Here is a 27921-nt window from a genome sequence, read left to right as displayed (position 1 = left end):
TATCCATCTGCCAGGGTGCAGGAGGCCACTCCAGCCTCCCCGCCAGCCGCCTGGCATCGCATGTGAGCAGAGGCTGCTTTGTGACTGCCATATAGCAACCTCCACCAGTGTGTGATAAGCCAGCACCTAGCCAGTGTAGTATTGGGGTGTATGATGGTGAAATCAGTGAAATTCTATGGCCCTGCATGAAGGCAACCAAAATTCACCTGTTAATGTTGCACCTGGGGGGGGGCAGCGGCAGCAGTATGTCTGAAAACTGCTTTCTGTCTGGCTCAGCATAAGTCCATGGAGAGTTCCCACATTGTTGTCAGTAGCTCTGGTGCTGGCATGGAGAGTATCTCTGCAATTACGTCAAGCCTCATGGACAGTGGTCCTCAAACATTAAAGCCCCCGCACAAATATGGAGGTGATTTTTTTTTCTTTTTGTAGCCTCTGCTTGGAGACTGAACTATATTAAGTTGCCTTTAATAAACGTTGCTGTTTCTGTGATCTGGTGAGAGATAAATGTGTTTCTCAGTGGGGCTTATGTGGTAGCACAATCACACGTTTAACATGTGTTTGACATGTGGTGGTTTCAAGCTTAGTATCAATAATCTATTGGCCTCTTTAGGCTATTAAGGACTATAAGTGGGAAAATGAGGCATTAGAGCCCAATCCTATGCATATCTACTTGGATGTAAGTTCCATTGTATTCACTGGGGCTTGCTCCCAGGAAAGTGTGGATAGGATTATAGCCTAATAGCCCAATACTATGCTGCCTGGAGTGTGGGGCTGCCACGGCGCCGAAAATGGCTGCCGATGCATCTTAAGCACTAACTGGGCAGCTTTCGTCCCCTTCCCCCGGGTAAGGTGAGTAGCCCTGCAATGGGGCCACTCGATTGTACAGCAAACGTTGGATTGCCATAAAATCAAGAGCCTCCATGTTGGGTGGCCAAACATGGGGACCCAACATGGAGGCTCAGGATCCGGTGGAGCAGAGTTCCACCGGTCCTGCCTCTTTCCAGCCTTTCTCCCTCCCCAGCACGCCTCCTCCCTGCCCTCTTCTCACCCTCCCCCCATTCCAGAACACTGCCTCCCCCCTCGCCCCCACCTATCTCTCTGCTACCCAGTGGTCCACACGACCACTGAGCGGAGCAACACTGGCCTCATGAACATGCTTTATGGCATGTTTGCAAAAATGCGTGCATTTGGTGGTAAGATGCGTGGTAAGATGGCATGCACTGTTTAGGATTGGGCCCCAAGACAGGGTTACTTTATACATTGCACTGTTTGCATGAACAGTCTAAATATGAAGCTTGAAGGAGACACATAAACTTTAAAAGTCATATACACTAACATTTATGCACTTGCACCAGAGGAGCATAATTTGTCAACTTTCCCTTCTGATGTGTACTTAACTTTTAAAACCTGCATTTGTCTCATATTATGAGTGAAATGAATCTTAATGTTTTCTGGGTCATACTCCCATTGGAATTCTATAAAAGTTTTAAAGTTCTTACGCTTAGCTTGTTTTTGTGTAAGATTGAGAGTGTAGGGAATACAGCAAGATGTGCTGTGTGCATTATATTCTAGTTTTAATATTGATATCATCTATGAACCCTATATTTGCCCAATGGTATTTCTTCTGCTTTCGCCACCTGAATTTCACACCAAAATGAAAAATGTGATTTACCTTTCCCCATCTTACAGCTGTCCTGGAAACTATATTGTTTCGTTTTATTATTTTTAAAATGCCTTTCTCACTTCTAAATTAATCTGACTTTCTGACCATATATTTGAATAGTTGTGACATGGTGCGCTATAGCAGCTCTCTCTGAGCAGCTTGCATTTGCAAGAATGAAAGGCTTCCTCTTTCTTTTGTCACACAAACCTCAATTAAGTGCAGGGCTGTCCAGCTCTGTCCTCTGAAGGAAAAGCTGATCCGTGTATGCAGGAAACAGTTGCATTTGTATGCTGAGCACACAAGTGGACCTCACGTGGTGAGCATGTAAAGAGAGGTGGAAGCATGCCCAGGTGTAAGAGTGAATACACATGCATAGGATCATACATTTTAACCTAGTCTTAATGCTGGTTAGCATCACCACCCTGAAATAAATGTGCAGTGGAAAAGATGTCTGCCTCTTGATCATTTTTAGCTGCAGTTCCTTGTTCAAAAGGCCCATTTGAAAAGGACCGAAATATACAGTTGGCATCCTTCAGTCTCGGAAGACTATGGTATCGCGCTCTGAATGATGGTTAGTGTCCTCTCCAGTGCACGAAGCCTGGGTAAAGTAGATATGGAGGATAGACTGTTACCCATGCAGCAAATCCCCTCTCTCCACGTTGCTGAAATGGTCCAATGGAAAGGCAGAAGCCAATACAGTTGGTTCCAGCGGCGTCACAGGAGTTGCCAGAGCATGACTGTATACAGCCGTGAACTGCCTCGGGGACTCTGGCTCCGGATTCTGCCTCGAGGTTGTCTCCTGAAGCCTTTTTCATAACTGGATGTAGCCACAAGGCAGTGGAGGTTTGGGATCAGAGTTTTCCTTCTCTCAGATGAGCTGCCTTCCCAGGCTAACGAGTTCCATCTACTTGCCTCTTACGACAAGTACAGCCAAACTGAGGGCCTATTCTTATCCCCCATCCCCAAGGACCAAAAAGGACCGAAATATATTGTTGCTATTGAAGGGATAGAATTCTATTTCTTGGAAACTTCTCCCCTCTGCCAGCCCAGTCTCTTGGGAAGTGAAAATTGTTCTATTGGCCTTGCTTCTTAATATAAAGCTCTTGCTCGCTCTTTTATGAAGGTTGTTGAAGGGTGAGGCTGGAGTGAATCCATATATTTCCCTTGGGAGCAAAAGGTGCTTGGAAATTCTCCTCTGGTGTTAGGACATGGATTAACTTATGTCTCTATCTGTCTTTTCTTCCAAGGAATTTGTGTTGACATCTGTCAGTTGTCCTAGCAGTCCCTCTGTGAGCTAGGATAAGTGAGAGAAAGTTACTTCCCACAAAGCCACCCAGTGCACCTCATAGAGATTTGAACCAGGGTCTTCCTGGTCCATTTCAGACACGCAGAGGCAAACCAGGATTTCCCTCCGAGTGTACACTCAACAAGGAATTGCAGCCAATCAAGGCTGTCTGGCAAGGAACCTGCACAAGGCATGTGTAAAAACACATGGTTTTTACATACACGTTTAACAATTTTTAGACGTACATTTGGAAACATCTTCATTTTATTGGTAGAGATATGGTGCATGTGTGGGTTGAGAAAGGAATTACTGTTGAGTGTGTTCCTCCCCTGTACTGAGTTGCTTGGAGATGTGCAACCCACACTTTGTGAACATATATCTGATAGAAGCAAGCATTTTCTTGTATGTTGAGGCAGACTTACAGACCTACAGGAACCATTCCCCAATTTCTTAGGGTTGACTCGGACATCACATGGAGCCATGGGTTTTTTAATGAAGGGGTTTCTAAACTTTTCAGCCAAAGGACTGCATCAAATATCTGGCACAGTGTTGAGGGCCGGAAAATAAATTAAATATAAAATTTAAATAAATACATTAGAGACGGAAGTTCAATGAATGAATAAATGAATGGGCTCAAATGTCCAGGACTTCTCCAAGCATGAACACAGCCCAAGAAATAAAGCACACAGCTCCCCATTTCTCCACCCCAATAGCACAACTCTGGTTGTTGTTTGGTCAACTCCGCAGGCTGCATCAGGCCCCTGGGCCAGGGTTTGGAGACTCCTGCTTTAATGTAACTGTGGTCCATTTGATTGTCCAGGCTGGGATCTTCAACTAACAGTTGTGTTATTTCAGGGCGAACAAACCTAGGTTAAGACACTGCCTGAACCCATACTTTGAAGTTGGTTTGTTAACCAGAGTTTGCCCTGACTTGCTTCCGTGTTGCATCCAAATTAAGGATCCTAAATTCATTGTACATTGTTTCACCAGCTTCACCCCCACAGCACTGGTGTCCATAGAGATGCCAGCCTAGATCAGCAAGGAAAGAGAGATGCTCTTGGCTGAAAGCTGCACTCACTTGTGCTCTAGCCAAACAGTCCCTGCTGTCTTTGTCTGCTTAGCAACAGTTTTGCTCACGCATGTCCCCCTCGCATTGAAATGCAGAGGCAGGCAGCTTAACCATCCACATCACCAAATAAAGAAATGTAAAGTGGTCAAAAGCACCTTATCCCAAATGTTATTCTCTCAATCCCCCCAAATTTAAAAGTGATTGGGGAGGAGTACCATCTTGTACAGTTGTTTAAAGAATTCCAGAAAGTTTTTCTTTTAATATTGACATTGGAGATCTTTTAATGTATTCATTGCAGAGAATAGGCAAGTATTTGTTAACTTTTCTTGGGAGGGTGAGGAAAGCAGAACAGAGAGCAGGACTGTGCAGAGGAGGCAGAAGTGACCAATCACTCGCTTCTTTGGTGCACAACACCCCATTTCTTCTCCCGACCAATGGCAAAAGCACAACTGACAAGGCAATGCTTTACCAACAGCCGGGAAGAAACAAGGGGCAAGGGATTTCATCCTGGAACTTCACGGGAGGATAGGCACAAGAGGCAGAGCACAAATAAATCGGAAGGAGACAGAAACAGCTAGGATTTGGTGATTGTCTATGATGCCAATCCTAGCTACTTAAACAGCCACAATTGGTATTGGGGGAAGTGGGAGTAAAAATGTATTAAATACACACATCATAGGTACATGTGGGGTCTGAACAGAACCTTATAGGACTGCAATCCTATCCACACTTTCCTGGGAGTAAACCTCAATGGGACTTACTTCTGAGTAGTCATGCATAGGATTGGGCTCTAAGTCTCTAATATAACATTTCTCAAACTGTGGGTCAGGACCCAATTTCTGGTGGGTCGCACAGACCTTTCAATGAAAACACAGTTAATGGAAAGATCAGATAGCTACTTGCCTCAAGCTCTGAGGCTATTTAAATAGCAGGTAGCTGCTGTCCTACAAAGAGCTGAGCTCCTGCAGTTTGCAGGCTTGTGTAAATATAGAAAAATAAATGTTTGACTATCTTTTTTTCTGGTGGTTTTTTTTCCCCCAAGTCTGTTGTTGAGAGGTAGTGGGGTCAGGTGAAGGCTGGATCACAGTACTAAGCCCTTCAAGCCTAGAAGCTATTCATCAGGGCTGTCTCATTATAAGAAATAGATCTTTTGTTTCTTTTTTCAAATGAATGAATGAATGAAAATATTTCTTTCTAGATCACCTTTGTAACAGCTGCGGACCTCTGCAGCCTCGCACCCCAGGCAAAGCTCTGTGATGGTGCCTTCCACGGGCTATTGCCGCCCCCCTGCGCAGATATTAACCCCCGCCTACTCACCAGAGGCTCACGGAGCCTCACGTGACTGCCCACACCAGAGAAACCTCTGTGAGTTTCCCTGGCACTATAAACTGTGCTTCCAGCAAACAGGAAGCACAGTTTCCGCCCCCGTCAGGAGCCTCAGAGAGGCGTCCGTGGGGTCCTAGCAGCCAGCGCCTGGGGCTTTTGCCCCATCTCACGCCATGGTAGGCATGCAACCGCTTTGTAAAAAAATCTTGTAAAGCTAAATCTTGTAAATCTTATAAAAATTGTGGATCCAGATAGAGTATCATATTAAAAAGTGGGTCTTGGTGCTAAAAAGTTTGAGAACAACTTGTGTGATGGCAGACAGCTTCTAAAAACGTCTCAGAATAAAGTTTATTAGCAGTAATAATAGAATGTAGCACTTCTTTAAGTGTTCAAAATACTTTAGAAGCCCTACCATATTTATTCTAAATTGTAAATGGGGGAGCAGAAAGAGAAGCTGGCCTACTGCCATTTGAATGGCAGCTCTGCATGCTACATTCACATTGCGTGCACCTAAAAAAAAACTTTCTATCGTCATGTTGTCTCCGTGTACTGTACATCGTTCCAGGTATAAAGTTAGATTTGCACATATATGCAATGCCCAGATAATCTGCCCGACTTGCACTTAGTTCATGACTGAGATGTGATTTGAAATTGAGACTTTGTAGCTTGCTGCTTTAGACATTGGTTATAGCTTTGCCTGGTAACTGAAACTGGCAAGTCTGTACATAACCTGACCAGTTTGACATAAAATCAAAGAAGATGTATTCTAGCCTGTTCAGTGAAAGTGTGGAGCTTGTCCTCTAAGTCAGTATTAAACATGTCATTAAAAAAAAAAATTGAAGCAATCAGGTTATGTCACAATCACCCAGTTCTTGGCAAGCCTGTAACTTCCAAACAGAACAGAAAGATCTTAGGGCATGACTAGTCAGTTTTCCAACTGTTCCAGTTAGTTGTAGTGTAAGGTCACCTGGAATAGGACTCATGCTGGATTTTTCTCTGTTTGACAATGAAGAAACGTCATTCTTAGAGCTGTCAACTAATTAAAGTGCTTAGGATTAACCATCTGGCCTTGAAACAGATTCCTCATCCATTAAAAATAAAATAAATGTTTCATATTACCAAAGCTCCATTATAAATGCCTTGACTAGGGAGCATGTGGTGGTCTGTGCTTTAAGCATCTGGGGAATGCCTGCAGGGAGGCTGATTCAATGCAACTGCTGTGTGCTGGTCCCTTGCTTGCCTATTGCAGCCTTAATCTGTCAGACTTATGGTGCAGTCCTTCATGGTATGGTAGCTGAACCCCTGTGTAAACCCCATCTCAAGACCTGACCTCCCTCCAGTTTCTTAGAAGCACAAAGTTTCAACCATTGCAAAGCATCCTATCGTTGCTTCCCATTCACATTTTAGAAATACCCTGAAGTACAGACAAAAGCTTGGAATTCCAAGAACTAGGCATGCCCAGCAATATCTGTGACTTCTTCCATATGTCAGGCACATCCCCATGCCATATCACAAACTACTTTCCAAATGTTGCTCTATTTCAAAGGAGGTTTGACACATGGCGTGGAAGTGAGGAACTGCTATTCAAGAAACACAAATCTAACTGTCTCTTGGGTGTGCTGAACTAGTCATGAATTTCTTTGGATACAACAGGAGGTTTGAAAGAGAGTTGAAGCTGGTGCGATAGAGGCAGCTTTTCCCATCATATGCACACTGAACCCTCTGCCAACTATATGTACAGGTTGTAGGTTTTGTAACACTTGTGAAACCTGTTTGACCAGAGTCAACTGTGGGGGAAAGGAAATGAGAATGTACAATATGGGAACTGAAGAGAGATTGTAACTCAGTGGGAGATCACTGGCCTTGCATGCAGGAAGTCCCGGGTTCAATTTCCGGCACTTTCAAATAGGGCAAAGAAAGAGCCTTCTCTGAAACCTCCATGAGTTGCTTCTGGTCAGTGTAGACAATACTGAGCTCAATGGACTAGATCTTGTATACGGCAGCTTCATATGATGCCTCCAGCATACCATCTTCTGAAAATGTAGGCCTTCTACAACCTGAGTTTGCTAGTGAATGGGATTTGTGGATCATTGCGTAGAGCAGAGGTAGCCAACCTGCGGCATGGGTGTCATTAGTGGCACACGGACTCTTTCTGAGTCACACATGCAAAGTTGCCATATATTTTGGAAAAACATTTAAACAATAACAAAAAGCACCACAGCAGTTTACAGTTTGCTTGATTTCTTTGCTACTCCTTATACAGCATGCTCTCAAGTTTCTAACACTGCAGTGGGCATACTCTGGGCGGCCACACCTCCTCTACTTGATTTGCTCTGGTTGGAAAATGAGGTGAAATGCAGGAAAAGAACAATGGACAGGAGAGAAAGTCAATAGGGCAGGTGCTAGAGAGCTGCATACCGGTGAGTCACTTGCTTAGCCAAGAAGGCCTGGGGCGGGCTGTAGAAGACAATGCAGGCTGAGCAGAACAGTGCAGAGATGGCTGGAGAGATCAGCAAAGTCCAGATGGTCCAGCTGCGTGGAGATAGCATCTTCAGGAAAATCATCTGCAAAGAGATCCTGGCTAAGATCATGATTGAAGATAAGATGGTGGACAGGCAGAGGGGGGATGGGCAGTTCAGAAGGGCAATGAATGCAACTTATATGGACTTTGGAACAGATCCTGCAGGGTCAGACTAAAGATTAATGCAGGACACCTTTCTGGTCTCATTGGCAGTCAGCCAGGTGTATTTGGAAAGCCCCAAATAGGCAACAGCACTCCTGTGTTTTTAGCTCTGTACTTTCTGGCACTTGAAGATATACTGCCCTTGAAACTGGAGGCTCTATTTAGCTATCATGTTAATCACTAAAAGTGATTTTAAGGTGGAGTGGCCTAGTTAAGATTCTCTGCATAAAAAGGGGTACGTGGCGTGCTGCAGGTTTGCCACTCCTGGCTTAGAGCAATGCTAATGCATTTTTAGAAGAGCCTGGCACTGATCTGTTACTGGAGGCACCCAGCCTCTATTCAGGCATCCCTTTCACCTACTCCAGCAGCAGACCAGCTCTAACTGCTACCCCAAGAACAAGAGAAATCACAGTATTAGTGACCTTCAAGAGCCTCACCATTTGAATCGGGAAAATTTGAATCAGAGGAAAGAAGAAGAAAAACTGATTAACCACTTGTTACGATTAGATCCTTAATTGTGTTGATTTGTGGTGTGAGGTCTGGCTTTGTAATCAAATTCTCATAGCTGGCATGATATGGAAAATATGATAATTTGAAGTTATGGGACAGCTTTACTAATCCAAAACTAGCAGCAGCAGATCTGCTTGGCAGTTGGAAGGGAAAATTGCTTCATGAATTTTTATTTTTAATTCAAAATGTCAACAAATGGGCACATCCCTCTGAAATCAATGGCAAAATTGCTATTGATTTCAGTGGCTCTGGATCACACCTAACGTCAGCAAATGAAATGTTTTTGCTCCAAGAATCGATTATATTAGTGAATGCAGGGGCAGGAGGTGAAGAGAGAGGTGATGTTTCAAAAAAAAACAACACAGCGTTATCCCTCTAATACAGGGGTGTCAAACTCATTTCATATAGTGGGCTGAATAGCATTCATGGCACCTGCTGAGGGCCAGAAGTGACATCATTAAGCAGGAAGCGACATCTTTAAACAGATGATGGCCAGAAATAAGCACTTTGTTCTCACATAGAAACTCATTAATTGTTACCCTGCACATGCCCAACATCGTCTGATCTTGGAAGCTAAGCAGGGTCAAGCCTGGTTAGTACTTGGATGGGAGACCGTCTGGGAAGACCAGGTGCTGTAGGCTTATACCATAGTCTTTTGAGACTGAAGGTTGCCAACCAGGAACTCGTTAGCTGCAAGTGACAGAAGAGAAAATGTGAAAATCTGGTTCATAATTTAAAGATATGAGAAAGCCCAATTATGCTGGGACAGCCGAATTATAACAGGAGTCAGAAAAAATGGCTTCTGAGGGCTCAATCTGGCCCATGGGCCTTATGTTTGATACCCTTGCTCTAATAAGTAACTTCACTGCAATGCAAATCTGACCTGAGTAAGCCTCTTTCGATGGACACTGGTTTTGCAGATTTCTTTATCAAGCCTTTCCTTGAAAGGAAATTGGAAATATTCATGGAGGACAGGTCTATCAATGTCTATCAGTTGTGATGGCTGTGTGTGGCCTCCTGGTCCAGTGGCAGTATGCTTCTGAATGCCAGTTGCAGAGGAGTAACACAGAGAAAGGGAGAGAGAGAGAGAGAGAGAGAGAGAGCTTTCTCTCCTGCTTGTGGGCTTCCCAGTGGCAGCTGGTTGGCCACAGTGGGAAACAGGATGCTGGACTAGATGGGCTTTTCTTATGTTCCTGTGTCCTTAGTACTAAAAAGAGGGCAGAGTATCATTCACCAAAGATCTAGGTTAGGACTAACCAACAATTTTACCGGCCTTGACCCTGTATCTTTCACAAAACCCTGATCCATGCTAACTTAGCAGGAAAACCTTTTTTTCCTAGCATGAAGATGTGGTTGGCAGAACATCTGCTGCTTCGTTGCTGTGTGTCGAGCTGTAACTGAGCACGCAGGAGGAGTTGGTGGTGCTGCCGGCTTGATCCCATTCCTCCCGTCTGTGTTTCCTCTCAACTGGCTTTGGTTCAGTCCTGTACTGAATCAAAATATTCCCATACTGGAATGTTTGCTGTTGCATCTGGGGTACTTTTCTTTAACTGGAGACATTTAATGTATGTTATAATGTGAACTAGTACAGTACTGAGCTGTGAACAGTGGTGTAGTTATAGGGGGGCAGCACAGTAAATACTGCAGGCACCACAACAAACTGTGTAAGCTGCCCATCCTGCACACTGTCAGAGCCGCTTACACGGCACATTGCTGTACCTGCAGTATTTACCGCCCCACCCCGTTGTAGCTATGTCACTATCTGTGAACTATATAAATGTGTTAGTAATATGATTATCTTAGATAGAACCTCCATGAAGTGTGCAGATAGCCCTGTATTTCTGAGGAGCTGGAGTTGTCCCACAGGCAAGCCGATTATCTATGACAACCATGTACTGGAGGTCCACATTTGAACGGATAAAGCTGCTTTATCCTGCCTTAGCTCATTGTTCCATCTAGCTCAGTATTATCTACACTGGCTGAGAGCTATATGTGACTTTTGTGTTTAAAAAAAAAATCCTAACAGAATAAAATACCTGACTATGCCCAATTCTTTCCAGAGCAATAATCTAGATCTTTTTTACATGGTGAGTGCTTTTAATAACAGTTACTGTTAGTCTAGCTTGCCTCTTTCATTTATTAACATATACTTTGTTAATCTGATTCTGCAGTTTTGCTTTGTTGGTCTTAATGAAATCAGTGCATCAATGCCAGATTGGTACACCTTTGTTTTTCATATTAAAATAATCCGTTTTCCTGCCTCTGGCTAGCCATTGTCTGGCTGGATTCATACCTGCTTTGTAGTGATCAAACAAGACTTGCAAGGTAGGATTAAAGCAGCAGGATGAAGCTTTAGGTTACAGAAATGCTACTAATAAATATGATACTGGGCAATGGGAGGGACACAAGAATTGGTTCTATTCTTAGTTGTTGATAGATTTAATGAATGACTTGGGAATAGGCCTAGGGCTCTTAATTACAGGGGTGGAATTTTGATTCTTTAGAGTGGACCTTTGCTGCGGCTTGGTCAGTTTTGGAACGAAACCCCAGATGGTGTCATGGACGGTGTCAGTAATAAATTGAACTTCTGCTCTAATCAGGCTTTGTTTCTTGAAAACTAGCAACAAATGAAATACTTGTCAGCATTGATGGTCCCAGCATGTCTTGAGTGAAATAGCTCTTTAGGGGACTAAAGGGAGTTTCTTAATCTTCCTGGCAAGTTCATGGGGCATGGAGATGTTGCTGTAGTCTCTCTTTCAATATACAGACTTAACAAGCTTCTTCTGACTGGATCCGCCTTTCCGCACAATCCATATAAATTCTCCTTTGCCAACCATTGCTTCAATCCCAATCAATGAAGCGAGTCTCAGCCTATTGTAGCTGTGCACTCTTGTTTGTACTTCCAGCCTTATTCCTGCTTTGCCATAGCTATATCCAGTTCATTTCTAATCTTTTAACATACTTGGATTCTACTCTTGATAGACTTCTCCTTGCCTTACCTTTATGGACTTTAGCTTTGTTACAAGATGGTCAAGCATCAGTAGAGTGAGAATCTGGTTGTTCAGTCATCACAGTGTTGATAAAATAATATCAATTCACGTCAATATCCATTCACATCAACATGCAGTAGAATCATCTGGAGTTCCTCTTTTTTGGTCGGGAATCTTGGGCTTTGTATGAACCTAGTTCCTCCACTGTTCAGCCAGATATTTTCAGTTGGATAAGGTGCTTCAGCCATCCTTGGTCTCCCCAAACTAGGGAATGTCATGGGAGAGTTAGGACAGACAAAAGAAAATATTTCTTTACCCAGCGTGTAATTAGTCTGTGGAACTCCTTGCCACAGGATGTGCTGTGATCTTGCCTAGATGCCTTTAAGAGGGGATTGGGCAAATTTCTGGAGGAAAAGTCCATCACAGGCTACAAGTCACAATAGGTAAGTGCAAACTCCTGATTTTAGAAGTAGGCTACTTCAGAATGCCAGATGCAGGGGAGAGCATCAGGACGCACATCCTTGTTGTCTTGTGTGCACCCTGAAGCATTTGGTGGGCCACAGTGAGATACCGGAAGCTGGACTGGATGAGCCTTTGGCCTGATCCAGCAGGGTTCTTCTTATGTTCTCATGTTCTTATGTACAGCTGTAGATCATGCACACCTGGCCTTCAAGTGGTGAAGTAGAATTCCCCTGTTTAGATGGAAGGACTGTACTGTGTAAATTGCCTGATTTTGTGAAGCAGTAGTATCATCCCTGAAGTTATCTGCAGGGCTTTGGGGAAGGAAGGGGAGTAGGCCATGTTACGGGTGACTCTGCTAACATAGTGAGGGTATGAATTGGGCAACAGACTCTCTCTCTCTCTCTCTCTCTCGTTGGTTGATATAACAAGGATACCAATTTGTCTTCCTCCTTAGAAATGTGAAAAGCCCTATTAGCCTCTTGTCTGTGCAGGAAGAAGCAACTGGGGCTGCATGTCAGGAGCCACTGGGACTCACTGTTTGGAACAGCTGCCTGGGCAGTGTAGGACTAGCCCACTCACCTGGTCACTGGTCCCTCTCAAGCAAGAAGAGCTATAAAAAACTTCTTGATTGTACTGGGACTTCGCCTGGGCAATAACAGTCTTCCTGGCTCTCTGGCCTGTTTTGGCCTAACATTGTTCCTCCTGTTTTTGACTCCACTCCTGGCCCAGCCCTGACATTAGGCCTTTATGTCTTAGGAAGTTTCTTCCTTTGCTGAACCCAGTTCAGGGCTCTGGTTGTGCTTTTGATTTAGAAGGTTGGCCAGTGCTTATACCTGACGACACCCTTGACCCCGGCTCTGTTCCCCCATCTGTTCCCCCATCTGTCTACTGGAGTTTCTTCTGTAGCCTGAGTGCTTTTGGCACAACATGATGTGGTATTCTTCACTGTCTCCCTCCGCAGGCTGTTACTTTGCACTTGGGTCTGCTGATGGTTGTGCAAGACCTGATCTCTTGGGCCTTGATCCTGTAAAGCTGCCAATGCTCGGCTGCCTAAAGTTCATCTTGGTAGGCATCTTTGTTTCTCCCCTCCCCTCTGAGCTCTTCCCTTTCTGCACCTGCTCAGTGCCTGAGCAACAGCTTGTTCAGATCTGCTGATTTATCAGCATTGTTGTACCAGGTGCAGATCGTTCCCATCTATTGTTAGCTGTAGCTGAAATTTGTCTCTGGTTGGGGGGAAGTTAATTAGAATATTTTCACGCACCAATCCTTGTCTCTTTTATTGGTGTTGATTATGTTTAATCTTGAATGCAAAACAGAAGGCAATGGTACTTTGCTGCAGTATGACGTGAAGAGTAAGGGAAAGAATGAACCTTGAATTGGAACAGTGTGCAAATGTGTAGGGCATTCTCAGTCTTCTAACCATAGTTTAGGGATTGGAATATGATATCTGAACCAGGCCTTTGGGTTAAATACCTCTTATTTGCCTTGTCTTTGGGCAGAGTTCCCACTCCCTCTCTGGAAATCACACATGGTGTGTAAGAATCTTTATGGTTTGACAGAAGGTGGGAGGGTTTTGTATATTTGATACTTTAAAAAAACAATTCTACCCCAAGAAAAGTAGACCCTCTTTCCCCAACAAATTGTGCATATTTGCTCAAGATGCGTTCACGTTGGTGGGTGCACAGTTTTGCACCTGCTAGCCAGGGATGGGAAGTCCTGCTCGGTTCCCTTTTGGCTTCCACTATTTCACCAGCAACTGTTGCTCACTTTTGTTCACCAGCAATCAGACTCAGCTTCTGATTGCTGTGAAGCTTAAAATCTCTTCCCAGCTTCTATTTGACTAGGTGAAGTTTTCAGGATGAAAATTCTGCATTCAAAACCAATGGTGTGGTGGTAAACTTTGATGTGCAGGAGGGCTCTGTAGCCACAGCCACATCTCACCCCTTCCCCTTGTGCAGCATGTGCCTAAACTCCAGCATTACCCTCCTATTTTCCCCTTGTGTGTCCAGACCCCAGTATTCCTCCTTTCCTTTTTTCCCTCCAACTCTTCCTCCCAATCTGTGGGAGGCCACTGCGGTTGCTGACCCCCAGCTCCCTTACTCCAATTCTGGACATCCTGGAGGTGGTGGAATGTTGAGCCGGCTAAGCTACACTGCATCACTCTCCAAATTCAAGTTCTGTGCTTGCAAGGGGCAAATCTGCCCTGCACCCTGATAGCAGCATATTAATAGCAGAAGACAACGATGGTATTTTGGAGCTCTTGCCTTTAATTTGCAGTGTAAGGGAATGGTATTTCACAAATGCTTGCCTATATTATTACTTTAGCAATTAGCTATGTGCCCGGCACAGCATGTGCTGACCTATACAGCTGCTGAGATTGCAATTAACAGTGATTGGGAGAAGGAGAACTTTAGGCGCATCTTAGAGGGAATAATTGAAAACAGTCAAAGGGCCAGGATAGGTCAAAAATGTTAACAGGATTTAAAGCTTTCCACCTTCAGATTTGAGATCTAACTTGCGTGACAAGACATTCTAACTAGCTGCCAGTGGGCCGGTGAGTTCTGCAAGGTATAAGAGGTTTAGGTGTATACAGGGGAATACGAAGATGCCTCATACAGACTCAAGCCATTAGTCTCATCATTGGCACTGCAAGGCTTTAAACAGGTATCTTTTTCAACACCTTTTGGAGATGCAAGCAATTGAGCTTGGGGCCTTGTGCATGCAGAGCATGTTCTCCACCCCTCCTCATACCACCTTGTATGTTTAAATCAGTGGTACTCAAACTTTTCTGGCCAGTGGCTCCCTTGACCCCCGTGGCTGTTGGCCATGATTCCCCATCATGTTCCTTAGGGCTGAAAGTGACATCATTAAACAGGAAGTGGCCAGAAATATTAACTATATAAACTATATTAAATATAATATTATAATATTATATTTATTATAATATAATATTAAATATATTAACTATATTAATATTAATTATATTAATCATGTCATTAATTAAATGCAGATCTTAAAAATATATTATTAATTCACAGCAATATACATGCTTTATAAATGATCAGCTGCTCATCACTGTTGGAGACAGGATGCTGGAGTAGGTAGATTTTGTCTGGTCCAGGAAGACTCATTTTTTTAACTTTGTAAGCATACCAATAGAATTGTTTTATCAAATGAACTTTGTGAACAACCAGTCTGACCAACATTACACACACACACACACACACCCCGTGGACCCCAATCCAACTAGTCATTTCTCCTATTCTCATTGGATAGCATTGAACCCTTTATTAATTTAATGAATTTAAATTTTTCCAGCAGCTGGTGGGGAAAACAAAAATAGACCATGAAAATATATCAGAGCTGATAAGGGTTTGGTTAGGAAGCTGATTTGTCTCCTATACTAGAAGATGCACAGCTCAAGCCTATGCATGTCTACTCAGAAGTAAGTCCCATTAGAGTCAATGGGGCTTACTCCTAGGAAAGTGTGGATAGCATTGGGCTGGTAATCATTTCATCAATGGCTGATAAGTATTTCCTTCAAATAGCAAGATTCATCACTTTAAAAATACAGCCTCTCCTTTTCAGTCAAACAACAAGATTAATAAATCACTTTAAAAACAGTGTCCTTTTTCTGCTCCTGGCCAAGTAAAGTGTGTGCTTGTCTCCCCCCCCCCCCCCTTTGCCAACTGCATGGAAGCAACTTTAAGACCCCTGGTGACTGGTAAAATGGGAAGCCTTTTATTGGGAAGGGGGAGGAAATTGGGAAGGTTTGGAGATTGAAAGGGGGGAGTGGAAGAGGGAGGGGTTGAAAAGAGAGATTTCACTTTGATGAGAAGCGATCCCAGGCTGGGAACTAGGAACCAACCAGACAAGGATCAGCGAGGGTTAAGGAGTGCAAGCAGAGCAAACAACATGCAGCGAACACAGAAGGCAGCAGCCACAGAGTGGAGGTAGAAGAGGGCGGGGCGGCAGCAGCCACTCTCGCAGCTGAGCAACTCCCGTTTCTTCTGCTTTAAAAAAAGCGCAGATGACGGGGCAGAAGACGGTCTCGTATTCTGCCCAGGTGTGTGACTGTATCGTTGCAACAGGACATCCCGCACCTCCCCTTTGAGTTCCTGGCACCTCCCTAAAGAGCCATGCCACACAGTTTGAATAACACTGGTTTAAATCAAGGGTTTTCCTGCGCATTCCATTTCCAGTGAAATAGGGCCAGCTCAATTTGTACAGTGCATGTGCGCAGACATACACATTACAGAGAGGATACCGAGCTGCATCTCACCAGTAAGTTTCCCATGCTCCCAGCATGGTCTGCGACATAGCAAGGGATTGGGGGGCACACTAACATGCTACTTCACTCATTTGGTTGCCCTGCGATGGCAGTTAGAGAAATGAACTGGCGATGTGTGGGTTGCTTCTACAAACAGGCAGACTTTTCTGTTCTTCTTTCAGTGCAATCCTATCTTGCACTGGAACAGGCAAGCCAAGATGCTTGCGCTGTATAGGGCTGCAAAATAGCTCAGCCGAAGGTAAGAAGAAACTCTTCCCCTTACTCCTGGGTAAGCCACTGCAGTCCCTATGGGTCTGCTTGGACTTGCAGTAGGTGGCGCAAGTCCAAGGAGAGCAGAGTGACTTGAAGCTGCTCTGTGTTGCTCTGGTATGGGGGCTAGGATCTGGCATAACAGCTGAATCCCAGCCCCGCCTCCTGCTCCCTGTCCGCCTGCCTCTGGGGCTTTCTTGACAGGAGGGCTACATCATCGCTCTGATACTGTGTTGGGGGCTGGGGAAAAATTAATTTACATTAAAATTTGAATAAATCTACAAAAATTTACATACATGAATATATTAGAGATAGCATTTATATGAATGGATGATGGTCTTGCAATAGCTCAAGGCCTATAAAAGGCCTTGCACAAAGCAAGGCCAGCCTTTCCTTTGCTGCCTCTGCTGCATCACAGACGTGAAACAGCAAGCATTGGAGGGAGCCCTCAGCCCGCAGCTCACACGAGAGGTTGAACAGTCTCACACTGAGAGCAGTTGCGTCAGGCCAGTGTGGTCTCCAGAGGGCCAGAGTCTCATTGGAGACTGGGGGCTCCCCGCAGGCTGGATTGGGAGTTCCTGAAGGCCACAAATGGCCCCAAGGCCGGGGTGTGGACACCCCTTTTCTAGACCATTGGTCCGTTATGCTTATTACTCCAATTCAGTTGGCTAAATGCTGGTTTTCTGAACTAGCTCTACCAGACAGATCAGACACATCCACCTGCCCTCCAGAAGGAACAGAACCTGAGGTTGCAGAGGGAAAGAGCTCCCCTAGCACAAAATTAAATTCCCCAATCAGCTCTTGTTCCTAAGGCAGTGATTCCCAAACTGTTAGTCATGGCTCCCTGGGGAGCCGCAGAAATAAGCCAAGAGAGCCATGGAATCCTCGCAAAAAAAGCTGCTGCACTATGCAATGTATAGGATTGTAGCTCTAATGGGGAACCATGGCCAATTGCTCAGGAGGTGAAGGGAGCCGCCAGTCAAAAAAGTTTGGGAACAACGGTCCTAAGAGGATGCACTCCTGGGACATAGAACTAGGAACATACTGTACATGTGTTACCTGAATTAGAGGACAGGTCCTCTCATGGATTGAGAACTGGTTGAAGACCAGGAAACCGTGAGTGGGTGTCAATGGGCAATTTTCACAATGGAGAGAGGTGAAAAGCGGTGTGCCCCAAGGATCTGTCCTAGGACCGGTGCTTTTCAACCTCTTCATAAACGACCTGGAGACAGGGTTGAGCAGTGAGGTGGCTAAGTTTGCAGATGACACCAAACTTTTCCGAGTGTTGAAGACCAGAAGTGATTGTGAGGAGCTCCAGAAGGATCTCTCCAAACTGGCAGAATGGGCAGCAAAATGGCAGATGCGCTTCAATGGCAGTAAGTGTAAAGTCATGCACATTGGGGCAAAAAATCAAAACTTCACATATAGGCTGATGGGTTCTGAGCTGTCTGTGACAGATCAGGAGAGAGATCTTGGGGTGGTGGTGATCGATGAAAGTGTCGACCCAATGTGCGGCGGCAGTAAAGAAGGCCAATTCTATGCTTGGGGTCATTAGTAAAGGTATTGAGAACAAAACTGCTAATATTATAATGCTGTACAAATCAGTGGTAAGGCCACACCTGGAGTATTGCGTCCAGTTCTGGTCACCACATCTCAAAAAGGATATAGTGGAAATGGAAAAGGTGCAAAAGAGAGCGACTAAGATGATTACTGGGCTGGGGGCACCTTCCTTATGAGGAAAGGCTACAGTGTTTGGGCCTCTTCAGCCTAGAAAAGAGGCGCCTGAGGGGGGACATGATTGAGACATACAAAATTATGCATGGGAAGGATAAAGTGGATCGAGATGCTCTTTACTCTCTCACATAACACCAGAACCAGGGGACATTCACTAAAACTGAGTGTTGGAAGGGTTAGGACAGACAAAAGAAAATATTTCTTTACTCAGCGTGTGGTTGGTCTGTGGAACTCCTTGCCGCAGGATGTGGTGATGGCATCTGGCCTAGATGCCTTTAAAAGGGGATTGGACAAGTTTCTGGAGGAAAAATCCATTATGGGTTACAAGCCAGGATGTGTATGTGCAACCTCCTGATTTTAGAAATGGGCTATGTCAGATGCAAGGGAGGGCACCAGGATGCAGGTCTCTTGTTATCAGGTGTGCTCCATGGGGCATTTGTTGGGGCCGCTGTGAGATACAGGAAGCTGGACTAGATGGGCCTATGGCCTGATCCAGTGGGGCTGTTCTTATGTGTTATTACACGTGTTCTGAGCAGTGTTTTAATTGCTTAACAGAGAAATGGCACTCATGGTCTTCCTAAAATAACTTTTGGAGCATATGGAAATGACCACAAGTGAGATCTGTATGCAAATAGTTCTTTTTTTCCCCACCATAGTATGCAGATGTACAGTGATTCTCAAATCTATCATGCCTGCACTGCCTTGGCTTTACCCCACGAGTAACTCCGAACCCAAACATCCAGGTGACCCTTAGATTTGCCAGAATCTCACCTAAAATATCCCGAGCCCAAGGGAAGGAGATGTTTTATCTAGGCATTTCTCTGTGGACCATCCTTTCTAGGCCAATGAGTCATGTTATGATTTCCACCACATTTACTTGCTGGGAGAATGAATGGATAAGAGTGACATCAAAACAGGTCAGTTCAGCTCTGTGTTGTTAGCAGTAATGTGCTACAACCACAGGAGGTTCCTGCCTATGTTTTGACATCTGAGGAACCAGTCCACTGTGGCTTGTGCTTATATATTATATGGAATACCTGCTATGTTCTTCAGTACCTCTCTCTCTCTCTCTCTCTCTCTCCAGGCAGTTACAAAGATGGAGACATGAGCTTTACAACTTGGGCTATAAAGCCAAAGCTCCGTTTTCTGGGCTGTAAGAAAATCTCTTAAACTGTTGGTATACGGTGTAGGATAAGACTTGTAATCCAGGCTGTGTGCATTCTTTGCCAGAAGAATTGCATTCCAAGTGAACTGAAACAGTGCACGTGCAATATATTATTCACAAGTGAATTTGCTTAAAACACGTGCAACGCAATCCTAACCTGCCCTGGAGCAGGCAAGTCGGCAGGCCTGCACTGCATCCAAGGCAGGATTGGGGCTGAAAGCAGCTCAGCTTGGGGCAAGGGGAATCACTTCCCCTTACCCCAGGTAAAGCCACAGCAGCTCCAATGGGGCTACTCGAATTTGGCACAAATCCGAGCAGCCCAGGACTGTCCCGGGCCACCCAGGAACAGAGTTAGTATCTGGCATAACTGCCGAATCCTGGCCCCACCTCCCACTCCCTGCCTGCCCGCCCCTTACACAGGCTGCTCAGATTCCCTGGCGTAGATCCAGGTAGCCTCACAGGGCAGGCTGGGGCTCAACATGGGGTAAGGGTAGAAATATCCCCTTACCCCAAGGTGACCTCCAGACGGCAGCTAATCTGCACTGGATGCAGTGCAGGCCAGTATAGCCTAGCTGTGCCAGCACAGATTTGGATTGATCCCCCAGAATGTTTTAGTAAAGGAACAACCCCACCAGCACCTTTACTGACAGCCCAATCCTGTCATCATGCTACGCTGTTGGAGCGAGCATTCTGGTAGCGCAGTCTGACTTACAGTGTTGCAAAATGTGACACTCTATGGTGCGCATCTAGGCCAGAAAGAGCAACCACAGCCTTCCTGGATCCCCTGCATTGGTAAGTCAGTGACAGGACCAAAGGTTTGGGAGAAACCAGGGTGGAACCAGGTGGATCCATCGGCAGTGGTGCACACCGGATCTTATCCTTTGTTTTGAAAATCTCCCTGCCCCTTTTCCCTCCTCAGACATATGCCACCAAAATAGGTGTCGTGTCTGAGAAGACTCATAGGCCGCCCCAGTGCTGACACAAAGATTACTTACCTCCCATTTGCCTTCAGGTGGCCCCTCCATAATAGGAAGCAGTGTGTATCTTCTCAGAGAGCTGCACAGTAGCTGCCTGCCAGGCTTTCAGAGCCTGGCCAATTTTCTTGTCTTCCCCCTACTTTACCAAGGTCATGTCAATTCTAAACTGAGATGCGGCCCTAGGCTGCACTGAACAAAAAGCAGTAGCTTTGGCTCTTTGAGGGAGACTTTTGTAAACGCAGCAGCAGATGTCTCCCATCAGTGTTCAGGCAGCAAAATGCTTCCTATCTTTGTTACAGTAGATGCAAGCTGTTGTTGTAATATTGTACTTCGCAACCTCAGCAAAATTCATAGATTTTATATGTTGCACAATTACTAATGCAGCTTAGCTGCTGAAGCACTGCACAACAGGAAATGATTTAATGCAATTACTATATAAGGTCTCCTTGCAAAATAGAGTGATGACTACTAGGCCAGAAAGAACTGATCATAAAGACTTGGGCACAGGAATACTACGATCCAATCCTATAGGGCTGGTTGTGATGCCATAACACGAGTTACGACATCATGAAGGCCCTACAGTGTTGCAAACAGCGGGCCACTGGCAGCTGTCTCAAATCCGCCATCCAAGATGGCGGCGGCGGCCCACTTTTGCACCTGGCTGTTCAGAGGAACACGGGTAAGCTAGCAGGGTGGGCAGAATGGGGCATGTAGGAGGCAGAAGGGGCAGTGTTCTGGAGCGTGTGACCCGCACCAGAATGTTATCCGATGCCTTGCCTCCCAACACGCGCCCTTTCTCTAGGGTTGCACCAGCCAAAAGTCTGGCTCAGATCTGAGAAAACTCATTGATGATTGGGAGGCTTACAGGGAGGTAAAGAAATATATTTTCCCTTCCCTCTCCCAAGCCTCCAAATCTGCCTCCCCATAACCTGCAGCGCAGCCTATTTTGGCACAGCTGCATCTGTAATGGGGAAATGGATCAGATTGGACTCGTAGTGTGATTCAGGTATGTAAAACACTTCACATAAGTTATTTCAGTAATCTTTACAACAGTGCGTAAGGTCGGCCAGTGTTGTTATCCCCGTATTGCAGGTGGCTTTACTGGCTATGTGAATAGAGACTTCCTCCATGCCTAATTCCCTGTGCAGACACTATTGGTAAGATGCCCCTTAAGTTTGTACAAATCGATGGTACGGCCACACCTGGAGTATTGTGTCCAGTTCTGATCGCCACATCTCATAAAGGACATAGTGGAAATGGAAAAGGTGCAAAAGAGAGTGACTAAGATGATTACTGGGCTGGGGCACCTTCCTAATGAGGAAAGGCTACAGTGTTTGGGCCTCTTCAGCCTAGAAAAGAGACACCTGAGGGGGGACATGATTGAGACATACAAAATTATGCATAGGAAGGATAAAGTGGTTAGAGAGATGCTCTTTACACTCTCACATAACACCAGAACCAGGGGACATCCACTAAAATTGAGTGTTGGGAGGGTTAGGACAGACAAAAGAAAATATTTCTTTACTCAGCATGTGGTTGGTCTGTGGAACTCATTGCCGCAGGAAGTGTTGACGGCATCTGGCCTAGATACCCTTAAAAGGGGATTGGACACGTTTCTGGCGGAATAATCCATTATGGATTACAAACCATGATGTGTATGTGCAACCTTCTGATTTTAGAAATGGGTTATGTCAGAATGCCAATGCAAGGGAGGGCACCAGGATGCAGGTCTCTTGTTATCTGGTGCTCCCTGTGGCATTTGGTGGGCCGCTGTGAGATACAGGAAGCTGGACTGGATGGGACTATGGCCTGATCCAGTGGGGTTGTTCTTATGTTCTTATGCTATTGAATTGCAATTAATCCACAACAGGATAGTTGAGCAAGCAAACCTTACTCTGTATCAAATGCAATTTACTGAAGTCAATCTACTTTGTGCATCTTGATGCACAAAGGTGTCTGATGATAAAACTACCATATTGTGGAACTTTAGTTTTGAAGTCCTGAAAGAAATTTAAACCAGACTCAAAAACATCCATGAAAAAATCTTCCTCAAAAACATCCATCAAGTGATTCCCTAACTTTGAAATATATAACTGAAAGTGAGCGGCTATATATATAAATACTGTTTAGTGAGCTAAGTTTTTACATCTGAATTTAGGTTGCATGTGAATTATTTTCAAGTGACTTTTGGGTGGTGTGCATTGGACCCTGTCAACATCCTGAGTAGCTGTTAAAAATTAATTATATTTGCAACACTTGTGTGAAGTCCGTGGTGATAGTTGAATTACTAAGGGAGCAAAAATCCTGGCAGTCACTAGGGCAGGAGAAAATGGAATGTGTTTGCTGCTGAGACTGTTGTTAAAAATGTTTGCAATAAAGCAAATGGAGTTTTAGAAGTGCCACTTACTCTGGTTAATTACAAAACTATTAAAGTTTCATATTGTAATGGTAGGCAAAGGGAAAACTCAAAACTGGCACCCATTTTGACTCTGAGCTAGGGAAAGGTAGTTTTCACTGCCACTACCAAAGCCCCTGAGGTCCTAGAGAGCATCTGCCCTAGAAATCTTCCTCAGATTCTCCCCTCTCTCTAGTATGAGTAGATTTTGATCTCCTGTGGAATGGAACTGTTTTTTTCTCTTTGTTTTGCTCTGTGAACAGTATAGAATTTTATTTTATTTTTGCTGAAAAGCAGTATGTAAATACTCTTAATAATAATAAGAATAAGAATAAAATGTGTATACACTTGGTTTGTACTGGAAGATCATTACAAAATGGGTTTCCAAATGAACAAATGGGGAACAAATAATTTCATGACATCACAACACAAGGTAATTATAGGGTTCCATATTTTTGCTTCTGTGGCAAGAGGGCTACTACCTTGTGGCTTGCTTGACAAGCCCCAGCCTTCCTTCCAGTCTTTGTAGTTGTAGAGACTGATGGTAATTGCATCTCCAGATCCAATGTTGGAAGAAAAGCTGGGAGTTTTTTTTGCTACTGCATTTCTGAGATGTCTCTGGCGTGCCTAACAGTCCAATCCAGTGCAACTCCCTGCACTGCAATGCAGTGGCACCAGTGTAACGTTCACTGTATCCCACAGGGAGTTTCAGCATCTGGAGGCCTCCTTGGGGTAAGGGGGCATTTGTATGAGCCTATACAGGTGGCCTCAATACCCTAAACTTAACTTTTAGGTAATATATGAGTGCCTTTGGATATTACAGCAGTGGCATGGAAGTCACTTTTCCATGGTGTAACTTTTAAGATGTGGGTCTTTACTACCTGCTCATTGATCCTAGCTAGGAGACAATTGTGCGGTAAGAACCTGAGTAATTGGCTCTCCTCTAAGGTGCTGAGCTTTGTACATTGCAGCTGCATCATATGATTAATCCATGGAAAGCATCCTGCAAAACACTGCTTTATGTCTAGGGCAGTGGTTATCAAACTGGTGAGTTGCTGCCCCCTTCCCTCCCCTGCAAACTCTTACTCATTGATTTAGAATATCACACCTGGGTCCCATAAGGCCGGACAGGATGGTCTTCCACTGCTTCTCTAAAGTTTTGATAACTGGACTTGGACAGGTCTCAACTAACAGTGAGTTCTATATTCTGTAAAATGATACATTTTATCTCATCAAGAGATCATGGTTCCTTCATCCAGTACCAGCCAAAATCAAGACTCTGATGTTTTGAGGAGTAACTAAAATTAAATCAAAGTTGGGAGGGGGGGCAGCCTTAGGGCACAATCAGAACCAGGCCTGCTCAGAAGTAAGTCCTATTTTGTTCAGTGGGGCTTACTCTCAGGAAAGTGTGGTTAAGATTGCAGCCTTAAGTTTTCAACCATGCTTTCTGTTTTATCTCCTTTCAGTATGCTACCACGGGATGTTCTCTGACACTCCATCATACAGAGAAGCCAGAACATGAAGACATTTGTGAATACCGCCCTTATTCCTGCCCATGTCCTGGTGCCTCTTGCAAATGGCAGGGCTCTTTGGAAGCAGTCATGTCTCACCTAATGCACGCCCACAAGAGCATTACTACCCTTCAAGGAGAAGACATTGTCTTCCTTGCCACAGATATTAACTTGCCGGGGGCCGTTGACTGGGTGATGATGCAGTCTTGCTTCGGTCATCACTTCATGCTGGTGTTAGAGAAACAGGAAAAGTACGAGGGCCACCAGCAGTTCTTCGCCATTGTCCTTCTCATTGGCACCCGCAAACAAGCAGAAAACTTTGCGTACAGACTTGAACTGAACGGTAACCGGCGGAGGCTGACCTGGGAGGCCACTCCACGTTCTATCCATGACGGTGTGGCAGCGGCCATCATGAACAGTGACTGTCTTGTCTTTGATACTGCCATAGCACATCTTTTTGCAGATAATGGAAACCTTGGAATCAATGTGACTATTTCTACGTGTTGTCCGTGACATTTCTGTGTAGTGAGCTCCCCTTGTGTGTGGACATAGTGCTCTTACTTGCTGGATATAATGCTCTTCACTGGCTCTCTAATGGGTTTTTAAATGGCATTCAGGTCTGTCCGTAAGTAATAGGGTTCTTGCTTAGCCTACCATTTTGTAACTCTTTCCCCTTGAAGGGGTTTAAGAGATACAATTAACAGGACAGTTAAACTGAGTGTAAGATGAGTTTGTCCTGTTAGTCTGAAACGAAGGGAGAAGTTTATTTTTTAAAAGTACAATTGGATGTGTTTTTTAGAGAGGGAAGCAACTCTCTATTCTTGAAATCAAGGCTTTCTTAGAACTATAAAATTGGAGGGGGGCATTCATCAGAGATGGATCTCCTGTGCAGAAAGAGGTACTTTCCACCTGCCACAGAATGAGGTGCTAAATGGATGGATGAGAGTGAAGTGGATGGGGTCACTTCAAGCTGCAGGTGGATACAATTTTTTAATGCTCCACGACACAACTGCCTTTTAAGTAGAAACTGAACATATCAAGGAGAGCAATACTGAGTCCAGTCACCTCCCTGCTGTGGTAGTTTTTCCTTGCAAGGTATTTTTTTTTAATGCAGGGGAGCTTTTTTAAAAACTGTCATAGTTCACCTGCAGCCTGAAGTAGTACAGTCCATTGTTTCAGAACTTTAATGTTTCATTCGGTTGCATTTGTAGAGAAGGAAGTGTAAATTAAGGTGGAAAGTATTGATATTCTCTGTGACTTACCTTGTTGGTGCAAAAGGTGAAGGGTGCAACTGGGAGGATATGCTTGACTTTCTAAGACTTGGTTGACACTTTGACAGCTGCACAAGAGCAAAAGGTGCTTTTGCTCTGTACAGACATATCATGGTCTGTGTCCACATAGCATAGGGGAGCCTGCCAATGTGCTGCTGAAGCTGCACACCTCTCTCTCTGCAGTGACAAATGCTCTCCACAGGAAGAGTGGGGGCATGGCTTTAGGAGCATGTTAGTGCAGGGGTGTGGCTTACCAGCATGTTCTTGCTTTCCCCTCCCCATCACATGGGCACTCTCCAGGAGATATCACTGTACAGAACTTCTGCCACCTTGGTGCTCCTCTACTGTGTTTTGCTTCTGTTTTTCGACAGATGTGTTTGCTCCCTTACAGAGATCAATTCCATTAACCTGCAAAACGTTTGACCCTCTTCATCATCCATTCATTTCCAGCAGTGGCTAAAGACTCTCAACACTTTGGTGAGAGCTATTTGGGTGTGGAGTGGCACAAATCAAGTTATTTTTGAGCAGTTAAAATTAGGCCCCCTCTATAAATATCTCCAGGTTGTTTACATTTGGCTTCCTTTTGAGAAGACTACTTGACATGCTTGACCGTGACATTGTAAGAACTGACAGTAACCCCAGTACAACATGCTAGGCTCTGGTTTGTCTCTTTTCCTATTTAAGTTTTGGCCTTCTGGTTGTTATTGTTTCCATATTTACTCTAGTTTTTTAAATAAATATTTTGCAAAAATAACTTGTGGACTGGAAAAAACAACTTGCACATCCATCAGACGATGGCATCATCACTGCCCTGCAAAATGTTTGTTAGCAGCATACAGATATCCCAGAAGTTCACTTGGTGATAGAACCCGTGCTTTGCTTTCATCAGGTCCCAGCTTCCATTCTTGGCATCTCCTGTTGACAAAGAATCTCAAGTAGCAGGACTGGGGAAAATGCCTGCCTGGGCCTTGGGGAGGTGCAGCAACACAGAGTAGACAGTGCTGCGAGAACATTGTTCTGGTTCCGGGTAAGGGGGCCTCATATGCTGAGCTGCTCTCTAACCTATCACTTCTGTCACTACACTTTTATGAGCAGCCCAATGAATGTGTACCATGGCCTTCCAGGAGACCCCCACCCCATGCTAAACCTGCCCTTGTTCTGTGTGTCCTGTCAGATGTCTATCACTGTCCTAAGCAGCACGATACTGTTTCCCTCCCATTCGTGTATGCCTTGCAGTTCTTTCTCACTCAACTCTCGTCGCCCCCCCCCCATTGATTGCATTTCCTCAAATAGCCATTACAGGTGGAGCCTATTTATCCACATTAGTTCCGTTCCATGACTCGGTGCACTTAAAAAACATGTTGTGCTAAATTCCAGAGTTACGCAAATGCGCTGCAGCCTGACACTTCCGGATGGAAGGAAACTAAGGCAGCTGTTATCAATCCCCTCTGCTCTGTACTCAGCCCTCCCTGTTGCCAGCTGTCCCACTTCTTTCACAGTTGGGATGCTGAGCTTTTAAGAGTCCAGCCCTATGTGATTCTACTCAGAAGTAAGCCCCATTGTAGTCAATGGGGCTTACTTCCAGGAAAGTGTGGAGAGGATTGTAGGCTAAATCTCATGCTTTGCTTGCTGGGAAGGCTTCCATGTGTCGGTGATAGCTTGTACCATGGGGGGGGGGAATTCAGCAAATACTCCCTGGGTTTTTTAAAGCAATCCCTTCTGTTGCTACCACACCTGCCCCAAGTGAGTGAGTGAGTGAGAGAGAGAGCACGACAGCGGGCTCCACCTTGCTGTATATGTTCTGGTTACAGAGGTTTTCCGTTCCCCCCCCCTTCCCCTCTTCAGCCTCTGCTGGCTCAGGGGCTCCAGGAATGTTACTGTTCCTTCGCAAGGGGAACCTCTTCCAGGGCCTTTTTGCAGTGTTTTGGGCTACCTGGAAACAGAGAGAGATGCCAGTGCAGGGAAAAGGTGTGTGTGACTTTCAGTACCCCCACCCCATTCGCCCCATTTGAGACAAATCTGCAGATAAAAAAATCCGTGGATAAATCAGCTGCACCTGTACTTATATGAAGAGCTGGTGTGGTGCAAGAGAATGAGCTACAAATCAAGGAGTTCTTGGTTTAAATCTCACCTCTGCCACAAACTTACTGGATGCTGTTAGGCAAGCTATTCTCTCTCTCCCTCAGCCCCCCATGTGAAACTAATAATACTGACCTAGAATCACATCAGATGTTGATTGCATTCCATAAGAAATGTTGAACAAGTCTGCCATGTTGAGACTTGCCAAATAATAATAGGAGCTATTTTCTATTTCATGTCTTTTAATCCATTGTTATGACT

The 27921-nt window shown here is 44.8% G+C and overlaps 1 protein-coding gene across 1 annotated transcript in view; it reads left to right on the top strand.

The window, feature by feature from the left end:
* The window catches only part of SIAH2 (siah E3 ubiquitin protein ligase 2), a 31061-nt gene extending 4765 nt beyond the window's left edge, over positions 1–26296 (top strand). Inside the window, exon 2 of the mRNA XM_066622108.1 lies at positions 24266–26296. Within this exon, the coding sequence (XP_066478205.1) occupies positions 24266–24823 (558 nt within the window). The 3' untranslated portion in view covers positions 24824–26296. The remainder of the gene's footprint in view (positions 1–24265) is intronic.
* Positions 26297–27921: the final 1625 nt, after the last annotated feature.

Source organism: Tiliqua scincoides, chromosome 3, assembly GCF_035046505.1.
Source record: "Tiliqua scincoides isolate rTilSci1 chromosome 3, rTilSci1.hap2, whole genome shotgun sequence".
NCBI lineage: Eukaryota > Metazoa > Chordata > Lepidosauria > Squamata > Scincidae > Tiliqua > Tiliqua scincoides.
Note: the sequence above shows the minus strand (reverse complement) of the source record. Positions and strands in the feature narration are given on the sequence as shown.